The following is a 19,547-nucleotide window of genomic DNA, read 5'->3' on the forward strand; positions in this document are numbered from 1 at the left end:
TTACTCTGTATAAAGGGTTACAGGTCGTCCACATAGATCCACTGCGGACACATAGATAATACGTACTCTTGCATGTTGCATGTCTGTGCAGTAAAATCTTCATGTATGCAGCATGTGTGATACATATGTCTGGATTCACACACTAAAATGTGCAACAGGATAAAGACGCATGGCTTCCCAGCGCATGTAGAACTACAAGTATCAGCATATCATGGGCAGAGGCTAGCAGTGAATGCTGGGACCTGTAGTTCTGCAGCGGTCATGGGGAAGCCATACTTTGCCAACCTCTGATCTAGTGTCTGTAGCACATTGTGTTGGTCAAATAGTCCTCCAACAAGGGGCACGGTGGCTCAGTGGTTAGCACTTCTGCCTCACAGCACTGGGGTCATGAGTTCAGTCCCCCAACTTTCCCATTTATTGCATAAATAATGTACCAATTGTACAAAAATTACTTAAATGCATACTTATCAACTCTCCCGGAATGTCCGGGAGACTGCCGAATTCCGGGTAGGAGCAGGGAATTCTCCCTCATTTTGAGCCTCCATGATGCGATTCTCAGGGAATCGCATAATTTTGGCACCCCTGTGGTAAAATGACGCGTTTGCAACATTGCATCACGGGGACTGGGCCAAAATGATGGGACTCGCCGAGCCCCCTCATGCCCACCTCCTACCCTGATCTCCCGGAGACCCACCTGGACAGGTTGGCAACTATGCTTAAGTGTGACCCACATTTTTTCTGTAGTGCAGAGGGATTAATATCTATACAGTGGATCTAAATAGTCTACACATCCTTATTGAAGTTGCTGCTGTTTGTGACGTAACGCAAGATAAATGATGTCAGACCTTTATAAACCTTTAATGTGACCAACACAATTTAAGTGAAAAATAAAAAAATTTAGGGAACAGAAAATAAACAACCTACAATACCCCGGGGGGCAAAACAGTCGCCGATGTGCGGCAGGTTGAAGACCGCTAAAACGGTGAAACGTTAGGAGAACCCCCCCTAGGTCTGACCAGGCATAGTACATGCATGACACAGGCTAGTCTTCATGTTGGTGACAACCATGGCTCCCTTGCGGATCAAGGCCTGGACCGCATTGTGAATTGATTCCTTTGAACAAGGTTTATAACTGCTCTCTACTGTGTCGGGCTCACACTGAGGGGGGCTGAATTGAGTTTGGTGTTTAGCAGAAATTTCAATAAAAAAAAAATATTATTAGACACATTATTAACATAGTACATAAAGAGGATTATTTGTACATTTAAAATAACGGTGATGGTACTACTGTACGGTACTGTTAGTGGGGCTGTGGATTCTATTAAACTGCCCGAAACTTAGCAACTATTTAGCTATGAACCAAAGGAAATCCTACAGAATGGCGCCACCTTGTGCCAAAGTGTGGGAACTGCAACAAAAAATTACATCAAAGCATTAAATGTTATCGGGTCTTAATGGACTTCTGGGTGTGTGGTCCCTTTATCCTTGGACTATAACCTTAATGAGGCACATTTAATGTGCTGGTCTCCAGCTGTTTGGTAATAATGGGAAGTGTAGTTCCCCAACTGTCAATACTTGGGACATACTTACCAATGTTATAGGACTGGTGGCGATCCCGGGCTGGAGGTCATCACACCAGGATGATGCGATTCGCTGTGAGGGTGCTCTGGTTCTGGAGTTTGTTCTGCTCCTAGATATTCCGGAGACTCTGGCATCATGGGAGTTTTGCTATTACAAATGATTTAGAACCACAAGATCCACAGAGACTGAGCAACTATCCTTATTCGGATTTAAAGGGAAGATATTCTATATTTATAGAGAAACGTATCCTATACTCCTGATAGACAATACACAACCGCATGCAATATAGATATTTATTAGGCATATCCTGCACAAGTGAGCTTACAATCTAAGAGAGGTGGGCAACACCGGATACGTAACGAAGCTGAATAACAATTGTAGCTGGTGGTGGGACACGTGTTCACAGATACTGTGCTAGTATGGAATTCCCAACAGTAACTGTTCTGTAACCTGTCATTATTTACATACAATATATATACATTACCATCACTAGCCTGCACCGTGTGGGCTGAGCGACCCATGTCCACAGCGCCACCTGCTGCTGAAAAGCAGAATTGCTCTCAGATTTCTGAGAATGACAAACATCATCATCAGCATTATTATCTATATATATATATATATATATATATATATATATATATAGCGCCACTAATTCCACAGCACTGTACATAGAGCTCACTCACATCAGTCCCTGCCCCATTGGAGCTTAGTCTAAGTTCCCAAAAATGCACACAAACAGAGAGAGACAAAGGTCAATTTAATAGCAGCCAATTAACCTACTAGTATGTCTTTGGAATGTGGGAGGAAACCGGAGCACCTGGAGGAAACCCACGCAAACACGGTGAGAACATGCAAACTCCACACAGATAAGGCTATGGTCAGGAATTAAACTCATGACCCCAGTGCTGTAAGACAGAAGTGCTAACCACTGAGCCACCGTGCTGCCCCCATGGTTTCTAAATGTCAAATGGGGCGGGGGGCTCTTTATCCTTAAAACTGATCTTAAATTACTGTAAGATAATTAGATTATCGATGACTCAGTAAAAACGTGTGGACATTTTTTTTTTTACTGTCGGTAAATCCATTTTATTGAGGGTCTACAATTGACAATAAGATGGTATGGTAGGCAGACACTTTCATACATACACAACAGGAAAAGATACTGAGAAGTACACCCAGCGTGCAGAACAAGAGAAGTGGTACTGTGCGGTGTAAGAAATTGTACTAGGCAGCGGATCACACTTAAAATATAAGAGTTTTGGGAAATGACAACCTGCAACAGTACAATACAAGAGGTATATATATATATATATATATATATATATATATATATATATATATATATATATATATATATATATATTCCATAACCTTGCACTAGATCAGGCTGGGATAACCTGTGTCTCTCCAGATGTTGTGAACCTACAGGCATGCTTGCCAACCAACAGGTGGCCGATAGCTGGCAGTACATGCTGGGACTTGTAGTTTTACAACACCTGAAGAGCCACAGGTTGACCACGCCTGCGCTAGATGCTAGAAAAGACGTCTTGTTCTTTTTACCGCAACAGCTCATCCAAAAGTCAGACAACTGGTCTGAAAATATAACTCAGGAACTCACAGAGCCAGTGTACACTGATTATATATATATATCTATATATCTATATATATATATATATATATATATATACACATACAGGCTTATCTCCTATAGCGTCCTTAGTGCAATCTGCGTACATAAGTATAAGCACCGGATACATTTATTTCACTTATGACTTCTGAAGTATGTAATTTATCAAACTTACAAGAAAAAATATATTTTTCATTACAATAGAAAATAAATAATAAACAGTGACGGCTATGGATTAAATGCATTAAGTCTGATCTCTGTTTAAAGAGCACTGGTGCCCCCTGGTGGCTCGTTCTTTCTGTACAGTCTCCAATGTGTATTTGGAGGCTCATGCATGATATTAACCTATTAGCGGGAGATGAAACGCCTCATACAATGGACCATTTTCTCTGTTGGACTGGTGTGAATAGCAGAACACTAACCCAAGAGGTTAGCAGGATATACATCGCTGACCAGTAGGGATTGAGTGAGATCTAATAGAGATCCACCAGCACTAGACTGTTCCTTGTAGGACAAGATACTTCATTGTCTGGGGAGAGGAGGTGTAAAGGGTAACGTGCACGGAGTTACTAGTTTTTTATAATATTATGCAGGGACACGTTGCGGCTTAGCCGATGCATCCGCGCTGCGATACTGTCTCTAACGATCTAGGAGCACTACAACTCCCATCATGTCATATTATCCAGGGTGTGATGATCGTGCACCTTTATCCATTTTACATCTTGGTGTTCAATAACTAATAGTTCTAGAGTCCAGAGAGTGAGAAGAGATGGTAAGAATTGCATCTAAAATAGGAAAAAATAGGGACTGCATTGTGCACTTGGCCATAAGAATATTTGCTATCCCGAAGGTATTACGCCAGATCCTCGTTTTCTTTTTTCTCTCATACACTTTCTGGGAGAATATAAGATGTTTTAAATCGGAAGAGATCTATATTTAAGGAGAAAATGCCTTTGGAGTGAATTTGCACACATACTCGTCCCACATATGGTGCTATTAGGATCTATTAATGAAAAGCACAACTTTGCAGTGGTTCTTTCTGGGAACAATATACATCTTTACAGTTTGGAATTAATATATATTAACTAGAGATGCTGACTAACCCCCGTGAACTGGTTTTGGTTATGTTTTGGATCTGGAATAGCTTCCTGTTTTGGTAAAACCACCCATTGTGTTTTGGTTTTGAATTTTTTAGAAAAAATCCTAAAATTTATTTTGCTCTTTTTTTGTTTCTACATTATTATTAACTTCAATAACACTAATTTCAAGTCATTTGCAGTCAATTTTGACCACCTCACAGGTCACAATATTATTTTCATACACTTTCGGACAAATACTGCAGCGACCTGGCTGGATGGTAAGTGACAGAGCAACAACACAAACACACGGCAGTTCCTAGCACATCTAGGAAACATTGGCACACAGCAGTGGCAGAAAAGAAAAGTGGTCCAAGATGGAATTGTCCTTGGGCCCTCCCACCCACCGTTATGTTGGATCTTAAAAAGAAATCCAAAAATCGCGAGATCCGACGACGTCATGAGGATGTTTTGCCTCATTTTCAATTCCAAGGTCGCGCAACAGTACCAAGCCGGCTCGGCTCGGTACTCGGATACCCTAAGTTCGGGTGTTTTCAGTTCTTGAGGAACCGAGCCTGAGCATCTATAATATTAACCCTGTTCCCATTTCCATCTTTTGCATATATAATTATTACTTTGGAGACAAACAATGGAACAGATGAAATAACTGGTTGAACATTAACTAAAGAAAGAACTTTATGCAGATTTGTCTTACAATTGTGACCGATCCTACTACGTGTGGAAGAGAAAGACTGCAACCTTATGTTTCTGTGTTGGACATTGCACATGGTATCGGGTTGGGTTTTGAATACACCGCTGATATCCTGTTTATCGTACAGTATGCGCCTTAGATACCTTGTATGTTTATAGCCACAATTACATGCTTGTTAACATGGGCCTCATATCTGTCTTCTAAAAGACTGTTGGAAGTCAGCAGCCTGGAATCACTGATTATGGGTAATATATATATGGGCAGTGGGAGTGTGACCTAATGCATGGAGGGCAGCGTACCACATGGGGCATTATCACTGCAAATCGTGTGTGTGTGGTTCAGTGGATCGAATGGTGGCCCGTCTTGTCCTGGTTTATTTTATTTTTTTATCCTAGAACGTTTGGATCCACGATATTTGTCCTTTGCCGTCTTACTTCCTTGTGTGTAGACGGGACACATTTGGGAATATAAAAGATGTAGATTCACCTATAAATTAGCTTTGCTTGGTCATATCACAGCAACAGAACCACACACAGAGCATTTAGCTTGTACTATAACATTTACTGCAGACCTATTTCTTGTCCTTCGTTGATGAATCCAGAGCAACTCATTAACCAGATCCATTTAATATCAGAAAACGAACGTTGATCTTATTCTCGCTGCGCCTCAGCGCCAGCATCCACCCGGATCCCACTTAGATGTCAGCACTAAAATACTAGTTTAACGGAACATTGGCCTCACCAAATAAAAGGAGTTCGGATCAATGTAATCGTAACGGCCTCTCGGCTGGAGCGGACAACATGGTTACTTTTGGGTGATCTCTACTAAAGAGTAATCTTTGTACCGATCCCCAAATCTCGAAGTGGGGTCTGCATCACGGGAATAGTCTAATAGGATTATAACAAATATTAAACTTCTTCTTTAAATAAAAGAACTCAAATATATCATAAATAATAGGTTGTATCTGAATTTCGTTTTATTTTCATCATTTAGTACTAGGTATTCGGATGTCATTAAGAATTTATGGTTTATTGAACCCTATGATGTTTCGTATCTCTTTAAATACATATACCCCACCACTGTCTACGTGTACACTGAATTCCAGACGGCCGCTGTGTATAATATCCATGACTGCTTTGCAATGGGAGAACCTTTTAAAATCATGTCCAGGGAGGGGGAAGGAATGCAGTTTATGGTGTTTCGTTCATAAATTTGTCTACCCAAATAAGAGTGGTCACCCCAACAATCCACAGCGACCACTGCTAGCAATTATAGTGGGTGCCGGTGGAGGCATCTCACGGATCTGGCAAACACACGGTGTTATAGCGTGTGAGGCAGGTACATGGAGAAGAGTTGCATGTTGTAGCCCTCAGATGGGGGGCCGCGTACATACTCGCAGACCCCCGAGAACACACAGTACTTGAGGAAGACCCGGTGCCTGCCCACAGTGCTCTGGCTGACATCGCGGCTCAGGATGTAAATGCCGTCGTTGTGTAAGGTGCAGCTGATGCTCAGCCCGGATTTTGACGTGTTCACTTTCAGGCAGTTCCACTCCCTGGTCCTGGTGTCGTAGGAGTGCACACTCAGCGAGTCCTCGCTCTGTCCAGACTGGCTGTCTCGTATGAACCCACCCACCAAGTACAAGGTCTCTTCGATGGACACCATCTGCTGCTTCCTGGCGTGCTGCCGGCAGACGTCAAACACCGACCACTCGTCGGCCGAGGGGCAGTAACGCAGCACGCCCAGATTACGACCTGCGCAGGCAAAGGATGGACAAAGGTTACGGCTCATAATTAGTAGTAACTTGGTAATACAACTGCATTTACATCACTGAGGCGCCCTGTGACATCACTGAGGCGTCCTGTGACATCACTGAGGCGCCCTGTGACATCACTGAGGCGCCCTGAGACATCACTGAGGCGCCCTGAGACATCACTGAGGCGCCCTGAGACATCACTGAGACGCCCTGTGACATCACTGAGGCGCCCTGTGACATCACTGAGGCGCCCTGTGACATCACTGAGGCGCCCTGTGACATCACTGAGGCGCCCTGTGACATCACTGAGGCGCCCTGTGACATCACTTTCTCCAGAGATGTCACTAATTCCTGAATATTGGTTTCAACCCACAAAATGGCTGCCTCCAATGTGTGTGGGTTTACTTGAAGCTGACAAAAGTTTAAGTGTTGTAAAAATGCAGACTCCGTGAGCTAAGGACTAACGACACAGATGTCATACATGTTTTCAACATGTTAGGGTATTTTCGGGGGAGAATTGTTCTGCTCTAGACTGAGACACGTAACAGTGATTAAAGTGGCGGTATATGGGGTATAATGATATATTATAACGACGCATCTCAGTCTACATCACTCTGTGATCAATTGTGAATCAAATTTGTCTCCAACGCAGAAGCCATAGTGGCTGGGCTATTTACATAAGCTTCAATGGATTTTTGGTCTCCAGAAAAATGGCTGCCAGCACAGTCAGTAATAGAGACACACTGTAAAACAGAAGTTCATTCTGATTGAAGGTTATTCACTGATGTGATGGCAAAACTTTGTGTAGGAACCTCCCCTCAGCAGAAAGTACCAACCAGGAGATGTGGTGGTAAGTACTGCGGCATGACTCAGTGCCAGTCTCAGGAGACAGAGGAGGGAGGGAGAGAGAGAGAGCGGGGAAGAGAGAGAGAGAGAGAGCGCGGGGAAGAGAGAGAGAGAGAGAGCGCGGGGAAGAGAGAGAGAGAGAGAGAGAGAGCGCGGGGAAGAGAGAGAGAGAGAGAGAGAGAGCGCGGGGAAGAGAGAGAGAGAGAGAGAGAGCGCGGGGAAGAGAGAGAGAGAGAGAGAGAGAGCGCGGGGAAGAGAGAGAGAGAGAGAGCGCGGGGAAGAGAGAGAGAGAGAGAGAGAGCGCGGGGAAGAGAGAGAGAGAGAGAGAGAGCGCGGGGAAGAGAGAGAGAGAAGGAAAAAGAGAAAGAGAGCGAGGTAAAGAGAGAAAATGAGAGAGAGAAAATGAGAGAGAGAGAGAGAGGTGAAACGAGAGGGAGAAAGAGAGAGAGCGAGCGAGAAAGAGAAAGAGAGAGAGCGAGCGAGAAAGAGAGAGAGAGCGCAAGGAAGAGAGAGAGCGCGGGGAAGAGAGAGAGAGAGAGAGCGCGGGGAAGAGAGAGAGAGAGAGAGAGCGCGGGGAAGAGAGAGAGAGAGAGAGCGCGGGGAAGAGAAAGAGAGAGAGCGCGGGGAAGAGAGAGAGAGAAGGAAAAAGAGAAAAAGAAAGCGAGGTAAAGAGAGAAAAAGAGAGAGAGAGAAAATGAGAGAGAGAGAGGTGAAACGAGAGAGACAGCGAGCGGGAAAGAGAGAGAGAGGGAGAAAGAGAGAGAGAGGTAAAGATAGAGAGTGAGAGAGAGCGCGGGGAAAAGAGAGAGAGAGAGAGCGCAAGGAAGAGAGAGAGAGAGCGGGGAAGAGAGAGAGCGCAAGGAAGAGAGAGAGAGAAGGAAAAAGAGAAAGAGAGTGAGGTAAAGAGAGAAAATGAGAGAGAGAAAATGAGAGAGAGAGAGAGAGGTGAAACGAGAGGGAGAAAGAGAGAGAGCGAGCGAGAAAGAGAAAGAGAGAGAGCGAGCGAGAAAGAGAGAGAGAGCGCAAGGAAGAGAGAGAGCGCGGGGAAGAGAGAGCGCGCAAGGAAGAGAGAGAGAGCGCAAGGAGGAGAGAAAGAGAAGGAAAAAGAGAAAGAGAGCGAGGTAAAGAGAGAAAAAGAGAGAGAGAGAAAATGAGAGAGAGAGAGAAAGGTGAAACGAGAGAGAGGGAGAAAGAGAGAGAGCGAACGAGAAAGAGAGAGCGGTAAAGAGAGAGAGGGCAAGGAAAAGAGAGCGAGGAAAAGAGAGCGAGAGAGGGGACGAGAGAGCGAGATAGAGAGGGGAAGAGAGAGTGTGTATGTGTGTGTGTGTATGTGTGTTTCCTAATTAGAGTCCTAATTATAGATGTAGTTAACACTATTTAGTAAAATCCATATTAAGCAATATCACTTTATATCACCTTATATGTATATAATTAATTATTGTTAAAAAAAACATCTAAAATTAGGGATAAAATTAATTTAAACCTATCAAATCCCGGTCATTCAGTTACATTTACCATACCGCCACAGGTAAAAGGGGAGGAGAGGGTAAGAGGGGACATTGGCGTTGGTGAAGGACTTAGGGCGCTATTTATGTGATGATAAGGCTGATTTTCCATCTGTGCTTATAGCAGTGGTAGAAAATAAGCAACTGACGCAATCTACTACTGAAATATCGCATCTCATTGAAAATTATGGGGACTGCGTTTGAACGCGAAACTTAGCCTAATATAGGAGGCACGTGAGCCGTCACACAGCAATGTTGGTCTTCTAACATTGACAGAACTTAAGATATTTAAAACTGTATGCCGGGTACAAGCCCTGGGGGCGCCACATAGAAGTGACACCCCTACTTAATATCCTTTCATATTTGAAGTCTAGTGTGTAGAATAGAATGGTTCCCCATGCAACAAAAGTTTATTTGTAATATACTCATTTCTGACACGTTCCTGACATACGTGCACATTGCAAGATCTTGTAATAAAATGAAAGCGTTGCACTGACCCCGCGGGGTGTACCCTCCGACCACGTATATCTTCCCCAGGCACTCGCAGGCTGAGAACTCCACCAGGGTGTCCGGAAGGGGAGCCACGAGGTTCCACGTATTCTGCGCAGGGTTGAAAGACTCCATAGTCTGCAAGGATTGGCCGCCCACAGCGTAGAGAGCCCCGCCCACTGCGAGCAGGCGGAAGTTACACCTGGGAGGAACAACACCAGTTAGGACACATCCATTCATTTCACAGACGAGTCGGAAAAGTTGACGTGAAAGATCCAAAACGCCAAAGAAGCAAAACGTAATATTTCATCATAACGGTACAATGCGACGGATTCATCTACAGGGTAATAAAAAAGATATTTATTTTTTTCAATAATTTCCAATTTTCTCTATTGCTAGCAACACCTCTACCCGAGAGATTAGGGAACCAGGAACCAGACAGATTGTTTCATAGCCCCCTCATTGGATCCCTCTCTTCACTTCTATAAACATCCAATAGGGGAGATGTATACAACGGATGTATATGAATGTACGCTAAAGATGGCGGCTGCGTATTCGCACATCCTTGTCGCCATCACTGGACCCTGACTGGTAACGACGTGGGTCCAATATGGAAGCTAGAACCTGTTTTATCCTGTTCTCGGTCACACAAATTTTAATTTTAATTTTTTTTTCCTCTTCTTTTGCCCTTTACGGTGAACTTACAAATTTAAAGAAATTTATCCAAGCAGCTTCCCCGAAATATGTACAGTAAAAATGTTAAAAAAACAAAACGTATCACGCAGCTAAAAGCTTGCCATGTGCGACGCAGTCTCTGCGCCCATTGGAGCACTACAATCCCCAGCATGTTAGCTGAACTGGATTACAAATTAATTTTGTCAGGATTTTAACTACTCCTCTTCAATAAATATTCATTAGTGAAGCTCAGAGCCAATGTCAAAAATTAACCCTCGTGTCTGTGTGTGTCTGTGTGTATATTAGGGAATTTAGACTGTAAGCTCCTATGGGGCAGGGACTGATGTGAGTTTTCCGTACAGCGCTGCGGAATTAGTGGCGCTCTATAAATAAATGATTATGATGATGAATGGCAGTTGCATAAATTTACAGCTTTTGTACTTTGCATGTGGTTAACATTGAAAAACAGGGACTTCTTGCAAAAAAAAAAAAAAAAAAAAAAGGGGATTTGAGACAGAAATCTTCTTTTAATCCAAAATCTAAAAAAAAAAAAAAATCTAAAGTGATTAAAACAATTTCAATATCTGCCTTTGGCATAATGAGAATGTATCTATCACGGAGGTATAGATGGTGAAGCAGGAGCTGACACTCCCATTACTGGATGGTATTTAGCAGACCCTGGAACGCCTTGTATGGGCACTGGGGAATTAGAATATAACAACATCTGGACACCTCCCCTCCCGCCCCCAGTAAAGAACACTCATCCTCAATGCAGAGCACCAAATAAGGTGACCAGGACAGAGAAAGTGGGTGCAGAGCTGTGTTCTGCAGCTTCCTAATCCTGTACGGACCCCGCAGGGCACCAATTAACCCCATCTCTGCCACATCTGGGGATTGTTCGGTGGGGAATGGAAAAAAATAAAAATAAAACAATCACTGAATAACTGACAGGTCTGGGCAGATGTAATGAAAATAAACCTGTTTCGCTTTAAGGAGCAAACACAATGATTAACCCCTCCCTCGCCCCAGAACAGATAGCCAGGAAGAAGAAAATTAAATTAAAAAAAGAAAAGAAAATGACATTGTCTGTCTGCTGGGTACAATATATGTTGTAATTACACTGTTCAACACAAGTATACTTGCAATCATATTTTTCTTTCTTGTGTCGTCTAATCAGCCTACTAATTTGCTAGGAACTAATGACATCCCAAAGGCTTGAGGTAGTTTGTGCCTCGTGCCTCAACAACGTCACGAACTCTCGGTGGATTAATGAGGCTGCATTGTCGTGAAAGTGGGAACAAAACATCTGCCTCCGCCGTGCGCAGAAGCGACGGGTACACATTAAACCCTGCGCGTGCGGAGCGTGGGCTGACTAGCGTCCGTTCGCACGCTAAAGAAATGATATTGAGACCGATTGTTGGGCGCTGGACGCTGTTATACCTCTTCTGGTTCATGGGGGGCTCCTCGCTCCAGCTTCCAGTGCTCGGGTTGTACGAATGCACAGCGCTGACCTCCTGTCCGTTCTCCCGGGTCCCTCCGGCCACAAAGAGATAGTTATTTAAAATCGCGGCCCCGTAACCTTGCACCCTGAGCATGCTCTCCGGGACGTCCCCAGGCATCACCTTCCAGCTGCCTCCGCCCTCCAGGTAGCGTAGAAGCACCCAAGAGTCGGGTCCTTGCTGAGATAGAACCAGAAGAGCGGGGACCCCTCGTAATCTCTCCTGGAAAACACGGTCTTTAAGAGATTCCAGGCTGTCCTGGTAATCCGGCCTGGACAACATGGAGTGGTAATGAGTGGCCACATAGCGGAGAGATGCCGCGGCTAGATCCCATTGACCATGCAGTTGGGACACATCCAAGAGGTCCAGGCATGTGTCTGGCGACAGCGAGGACTGTAGAAGAGACAGGAGGCCTTGGACCTGCAGATAACAGGCTGCTTCCACCAGAGCCTGTAGTGGGCCTTGTTCTATGGTCTGTTGGCCAAAGTTGGAGTCATCTTCACCCAGACTGCAATCTGTAGTTAACGTCTTACGTCCACACCTGGAGTCCTCTGCAGGGCTACACTCTTGGAGTGGACCACCGGTGATGTGACGTAGGACCCCCTCCAGCCCTTCCTGGCTGAGACCATGTAGAGTGACCACTTCTCCGCTACTCTCGCGCATCCCTGAGCGGTAGAGAGCTTGGAAGAAGCCGCTCTGGGCCAGCAGCTGGTCCCGCGGGACAAGGTAACATCTGGAGCCCAGGAGGATCTGAACAGTCTGCAGCGAGGACATCACACCCACCTCTGCCCGGGAAGGACATTACACACCTGTCAATACAAAGAACAGACAAGAACGTCACATGCATGGAAAACGGAGCATGGGTATTCACATGCAACAGAGGAAGAAGGTGGCAGCGCGAAGACACTAGATATAAACATGACATGATACTGGGAATAGGTGCTCTTAGCTGAGCATTACACCATATGCAACTGCCCAATAAGCCTATAAGCGTTAATAACAGCTGTCACCTATAGAAAGGGATATACAGCAATATACATGTAATTAAGTCAATCACGTTGAGTTAGCAGTGATTGTATAGATATATCTCATTGTGCACTAAGCATTAACCCACCAGGACTGTATTCTGCATCATCAGCTCCATCCTTACACTCTATATATCACCCTATATATCACATACCTTATATATTATGTAGGCTGAGGTCTCTGATCTTCCTGTATAAGCAGCACCGGCTCCTGTGCACAGAGCACATTCCAGCATCCACTTCCTGAACACTGCATCCAAACCAGGCACAACCCCTGTGCCCGCCCCATCTGTATACACACAGCACACCCTCTGTGAGCTAGAGACGCCCCACACTACTCCCTTTTCTATACACACACCCTCTGTGAACTGGGCACAGCCCACACTACCACCCCTCTCTATACACACCCTCTGTGAGCTAGAGACGCCCCACACTACCGCCCCACACTACCACCCCTCTCTATACACACACCCTCTGTGAACTGGGCACAGCCCACACTACCACCCCTCTCTATACACACCCTCTGTGAGCTGGGCACACCCCACACTACCACCCATCTCTATACACACCCTCTGTGAGCTAGAGACGCCCCACACTACCACCCCTCTCTATACACACACCCTCTGTGAGTTGGAGACACCCCACACTACCACCCCTCTCTATACACACCCTCTGTGAGCTGGGCACACCCCACACTACCACCCCTCTCTGTACACACACCCTCTGTGAGTTGGAGACACCCCACACTACCACCCCACTCTATACACACCCTCTGTGAGCTGGGCACACCCCACACTACCACCCATCTCTATACACACACCCTCTGTGAGCTGGGCACACCCCACAGTACCACCCCTCTCTGTACACACCCTCTGTGAGCTGGAGACACCCCACACTACCACCCATCTATATACACACACCCTCTGTGAGCTGGACACACCCCACACTACCACCCATCTCTATACACATCCTCTGTGAGCTAGAGATGCCCCACACTACTCCCCTGTCTATACACACACCCTCTGTGAGCTGGGCACACCCCACACTACCACCCATCTCTATACACACCCTCTGTGAACTAGAGACGCCCCACACTACCACCCCTCTCTATACACACACCCTCTGTGAGTTGGAGACACCCCACACTACCACCCCTCTCTATACACACCCTCTGTGAGCTGGGCACACCCCACACTACCACCCCTCTCTGTACACACACCCTCTGTGAGTTGGAGACACCCCACACTACCACCCATCTATATACACACACCCTCTGTGAGCTGGACACACCCCACACTACCACCCATCTCTATACACACCCTCTGTGAGCTGGAGACACCCCACACTACCACCCCTCTCTATGCACACACCCTCTGTGCACCAGAGACCACCCCACACTACCACCCATCTCTATACACACCCTCTGAGCTGGAGACCCCCATACTACCTCCCCCCTCTCTATACACACCCTCTGTGCAGCAGGAAGCTCTCATAACTGTTACATGCTGCCTGTTTGTAAAATATATCCCAGTACACAGATACACAGGTACACCTCCTCTCTCTCACATACACACTGACACCTCCTCTCTCTCACATACACGCTGACACCTCCTCTCTCTCACATACACGCTGACACCTCCTCTCTCTCACATACACGCTGACACCTCCTCTCTCTCACATACACGCTGACACCTCCTCTCTCTCACATACACGCTGACACCTCCTCTCTCTCACATACACGCTGACACCTCCTCTCTTTCACATACACACTGACACCTCCTCTCTCTCACATACACACTGACACCTCCTCTCTCTCACATACACACTGACACCTCCTCTCTCACATACACACTGACACCTCCTCTCTCTCTCTCACATACACACTGACACCTCCTCTCTCTCTCTCACATACACACTGACACCTCCTCTCTCACATACACGCTGACACCTCCTCTCTCACATACACGCTGACACCTCCTCTCTTTCACATACACACTGACACCTCCTCTCTTTCACATACACACTGACACCTTCTCTCTTTCACATACACACTGACACCTTCTCTCTTTCACATACACACTGACACCTCCTTTCTCTCACATACACACTGACACCTCCTCTCTCTCTCACATACACACTGACACCTCCTCTCTCTCACATACACGCTGACACCTTCTCTCTCTCACATACAGAATCAAACTTCCTCTCTCTCACATACACACTGATACCTCCTCTCTCTCACATACACACTGACACTTCCTCTCTCTCTCACATACACACTGACACCTCCTCTCTCTCACATACAGAATCACACTTCCTCTCTCTCACATACACACTGACACCTCCTCTCTCTCACATACACACTGACACCTCCTCTCTCTCACATACACACTGACACCTTCTCTCTTTCACATACACACTGACACCTCCTCTCTCTCACATACACACTGACACCTCCTCTCTCTCACATACACACTGACACCTCCTCTCTCTCTCACATACACACTGACACCTCCTCTCTCTCACATACACGCTGACACCTCCTCTCTTTCACATACAGAATCACACTTCCTCTCTCTCACATACACACTGACACTTCCTCTCTCTCACACATACACACTGACACCTCCTCTCTCTCACATACACGCTGACACCTCCTCTCTCTCACATACACACTGACACCTCCTCTCACATACACACTGACACCTCCTCTCTCTCACATACACACTGACTCTTCCTCTCTCTCACATACACACTGACACCTCCTCTCTCTCACATACACACTGACACCTCCTCTCTCTCACATACACACTGACACCTCCTCTCTCTCACATACACACTGACACCTCCTCTCTCTCACATACACACTGACACCTCCTCTCTCTCACATACACACTGACACCTTCTCTCTCTCACATACACACTGACACCTCCTCTCTCCAACATACACACTGACACCTCCTCTCTCTCTCACATACACACTGACACCTCCTCTCTCTCTCACATACACACTGACACCTTCTCTCTCTCACATACACACTGAAACCTTCTCTCTCTCACATACACACTGACACCTCCTCTCTCTCACATACACACTGACACCTCCTCTCTCTCTCACATACACACTGACACCTCCTCTCTCTCTCACATACACACTGACACCTCCTCTCTCTCACATACACACTGACACCTCCTCTCTCTCACATACACACTGACACCTCCTCTCTCTCACATACACACTGACACTTCCTCTCTCTCTCACATACACACTGACACTTCCTCTCTCTCACATACACACTGACACCTCCGCTCTCTCTCACATACACACTGACACCTCCTCTCTCTCTCACATACACACTGACACCTTCTCTCTCACATACACACTGACACCTCCTCTCTCTCACATACACACTGACACCTCCTCTCTCTCACATACACACTGACACCTCCTCTCTCTCACATACACACTGACACCTCCTCTCTCTCACATACACACTGACACCTCCTCTCTCTCACATACACACTGACACCTCCTCTCTCTCACATACACACTGACACCTCCTCTCTCTCACATACACACTGACACCTCCTCTCTCTCACATACATACTGACACCTTCTCTCTCTCACATACACACTGACACCTCCTCTCTCTCACATACACACTGACACCTCCTCTCTCTCACATACACACTGACACCTCCTCTCTCTCTCACATACACACTGACACCTCCTCTCTCTCACATACACACTGACACCTCCTCTCTCTCACATACACACTGACACCTCCTCTCTCTCTCTCACATACACACTGACACCTCCTCTCTCTCTCTCACATACACACTGACACCTCCTCTCTCTCTCACATACACACTGACACTTCCTCTCTCTCTCACATACACACTGACACTTCCTCTCTCACATACACACTGACACCTCCTCTCTCTCACATACACACTGACACCTCCTCTCTCTCACATACACACTGACACCTCCTCTCTCTCACATACACACTGACACCTCCTCTCTCTCACATACACACTGACACCTCCTCTCTCTCACATACACACTGACACCTCCTCTCTCTCACATACACACTGACACCTCCTCTCTCTCTCACATACACACTGACACCTCCTCTCTCTCTCACATACACACTGACACCTCCTCTCTCTCACATACACACTGACACCTCCTCTCTCTCACATACACACTGACACCTCCTCTCTCTCACATACACACTGACACCTCCTCTCTCTCTGCATATTAACACTTTACACTATAAAGTAATACATTGCATATTAACACACCTACCAACACTCTACAGTCACACACTGCCCACTGACACACCTACCTACACTATACAATCACACACTGCCCACTGACACACCTACCGACACTATACAGTCACACACTGCCCACTGACACACCTACCTACAGTATACAGTCACACACTGCCCACTGACACACCTACCTACACTATACAGTCACACACTGCCCACTGACACACCTACCAACACTATACAGTCACACACTGCCCACTGATACACCTACCGACACAATACAGTCACACACTGCCCACTGACTCACCTACTGACACCATACAGTCACACACTGCCCACTGACACACCTACCTACAGTATACAGTCACACACTGCCCACTGACACACCTACCTACACTATACAGTCACACACTGCCCACTGACACACCTACCTACACTATACAGTCACACACTGCCCACTGACACACCTACCTACACTATACAGTCACACACTGCCCACTGACTCACCTACTGACACTATACACTAACACATTTCCCACTGACACACCTACCGACACTATACAGTCACACACTGCCCACTGACACACCTACTGACACTATACAGTCACACACTGCCCATTGACACACCTACCGACACTATACAGTCACACACTGCCCACTGACACACCTACCTACACTATACACTAACACATTTCCCACTGACACACCTACCGACACTATACAGTCACACACTGCCCACTGACACACCTACCGACACTATACAGTCACACACTGCCCACTGACTCACCTACTGACACTATACACTAACACATTTCCCACTGACACACCTACCGACACTATACAGTCACACACTGCCCACTGATACACCTACCGACACAATACAGTCACACACTGCCCACTGACTCACCTACTGACACCATACAGTCACACACTGCCCACTGACACACCTACCTACAGTATACACTAACACACTGCCCACTGGCACACCTACCGACACTATACAGTCACACACTGCCCACTGACTCACCTACCGACACTATACAGTCACACACTGCCCACTGACACACCTACCTACACTATACAGTCACACACTGCCCACTGACTCACCTACTGACACTATACAGTCACACACTGCCGACTGACACACCTACCTACAGTATACACTAACACACTCTCACTGACACACCTACCTACAGTATACACTAACACACTGCCCACTGACACACCTACCAACACTATACTGTCACACACATGCAGCTGGTACCACATATAATATAGGATATACCAAGTGTGGGCTTGTTTCTTCTCTGGTTTTGTTTCAAGTATTGCCTTATGTTGTCCATCAAGCCTATTTAAGGTTCTTTTGGGTGTGGCCCACAAGTCAGCCCTTGATAGATTGAAACCTCTATACCTGGGAGGTGAGTGCATCAGGGGGTAAATGTATCAAGCTGAGAATTTCCAGCAGGTTTAAAAAAACAATCAGATTCTAGCTATCATTTATTTAGTACATTCTACAAAATGACAACTAGAATCTGATTGGTTGCTATAGGCAACATATCCACTTTTCAAACCTGCCGGAAAACTCTCAGATTGATACATTTACCCCCTGATATTAACTGCATTTTGATAGTGTTTGAAACATATAGGTCAGTGTAGGACCTGCATACAATGAGGTGCCCTTGACACTGGGATGCAGGCTTAAATGTTTTGATCAAACTAATGAACCAATATCTCATGTTCTCATTTTGCTAGATAGACACAGATATGCAGTATTACAGATATGCAGTATTAAAGATAAGCGCTGACAACTTTTTTGTTTTGTAGACATGTATAAATATTTATATTGCCATGCAGCTGGCAATCTGCTGCATGTTGCACAGAACGCAGGGTTCAGCCTGATCTGATAGACAGAGTCTCACTTCAATGAGCAGCTGAATCCCGAGCGTGGGAACTGCAGAGTGAGGGAGACAATGGATATCGGAGACTGTGTCACTGAGAGAAGGTTGTGGAGAGTGAATGAGTCCGGGACACAGAGGAATGTTTCTTGTGTCATTAATGGAACCCGGCGAGGCCGAGAGGACAATGCAGGATGGGAGAGAGTGACAGACACAGGAATGTCCCAATACAGAGATAACACTGTAATACACAAGTGATTCTAATGGATACCAATATATACTATACACATATACTCGCAGGAGAACAAGCTCCTGGAAGATAGATAGCATGCGCAGCGATGGCGCAAATTACGTCTTTACTCATCTTACCCCCACTCGCATGATGTAGAGAATAGCGGATGAAGACATTAGCGTCATCATATGTCTTACTCTACCCAATGACCTCACCAAATCAATCTCATCTCTTCTTTTCGAGCCCCCTATAGGTATAATCTATTGGAAGGTAATTGTGTAATAAACTATGGAAATACTCGGCCATCTCTCAGCGTTATGTGGCCACAGGGAACCTAATGGCTGATCA

General features: G+C 46.0%; 1 protein-coding gene across 1 annotated transcript; it reads right to left on the reverse strand.

Moving 5' to 3' along the window:
• Nucleotides 1-5,950: 5,950 nt before the first annotated feature.
• KLHL42 (kelch like family member 42) lies at nt 5,951-13,209 on the reverse strand. Its single transcript, XM_075210547.1, has 4 exons — nt 12,947-13,209; nt 11,708-12,575; nt 9,601-9,794; nt 5,951-6,750 (listed from the first exon to the last, which is right to left on the reverse strand). Exons 2-4 carry the CDS (start codon nt 12,538-12,540, stop codon nt 6,317-6,319), a joined length of 1,461 nt encoding a protein of 486 aa, XP_075066648.1. The 5' UTR covers nt 12,541-12,575; nt 12,947-13,209; the 3' UTR covers nt 5,951-6,316.
• Nucleotides 13,210-19,547: the final 6,338 nt, after the last annotated feature.

The sequence above is a fragment of the Mixophyes fleayi genome, chromosome 4 (assembly GCF_038048845.1).
Source record: "Mixophyes fleayi isolate aMixFle1 chromosome 4, aMixFle1.hap1, whole genome shotgun sequence".
In the NCBI taxonomy this organism is placed as follows: domain Eukaryota; kingdom Metazoa; phylum Chordata; class Amphibia; order Anura; family Limnodynastidae; genus Mixophyes; species Mixophyes fleayi.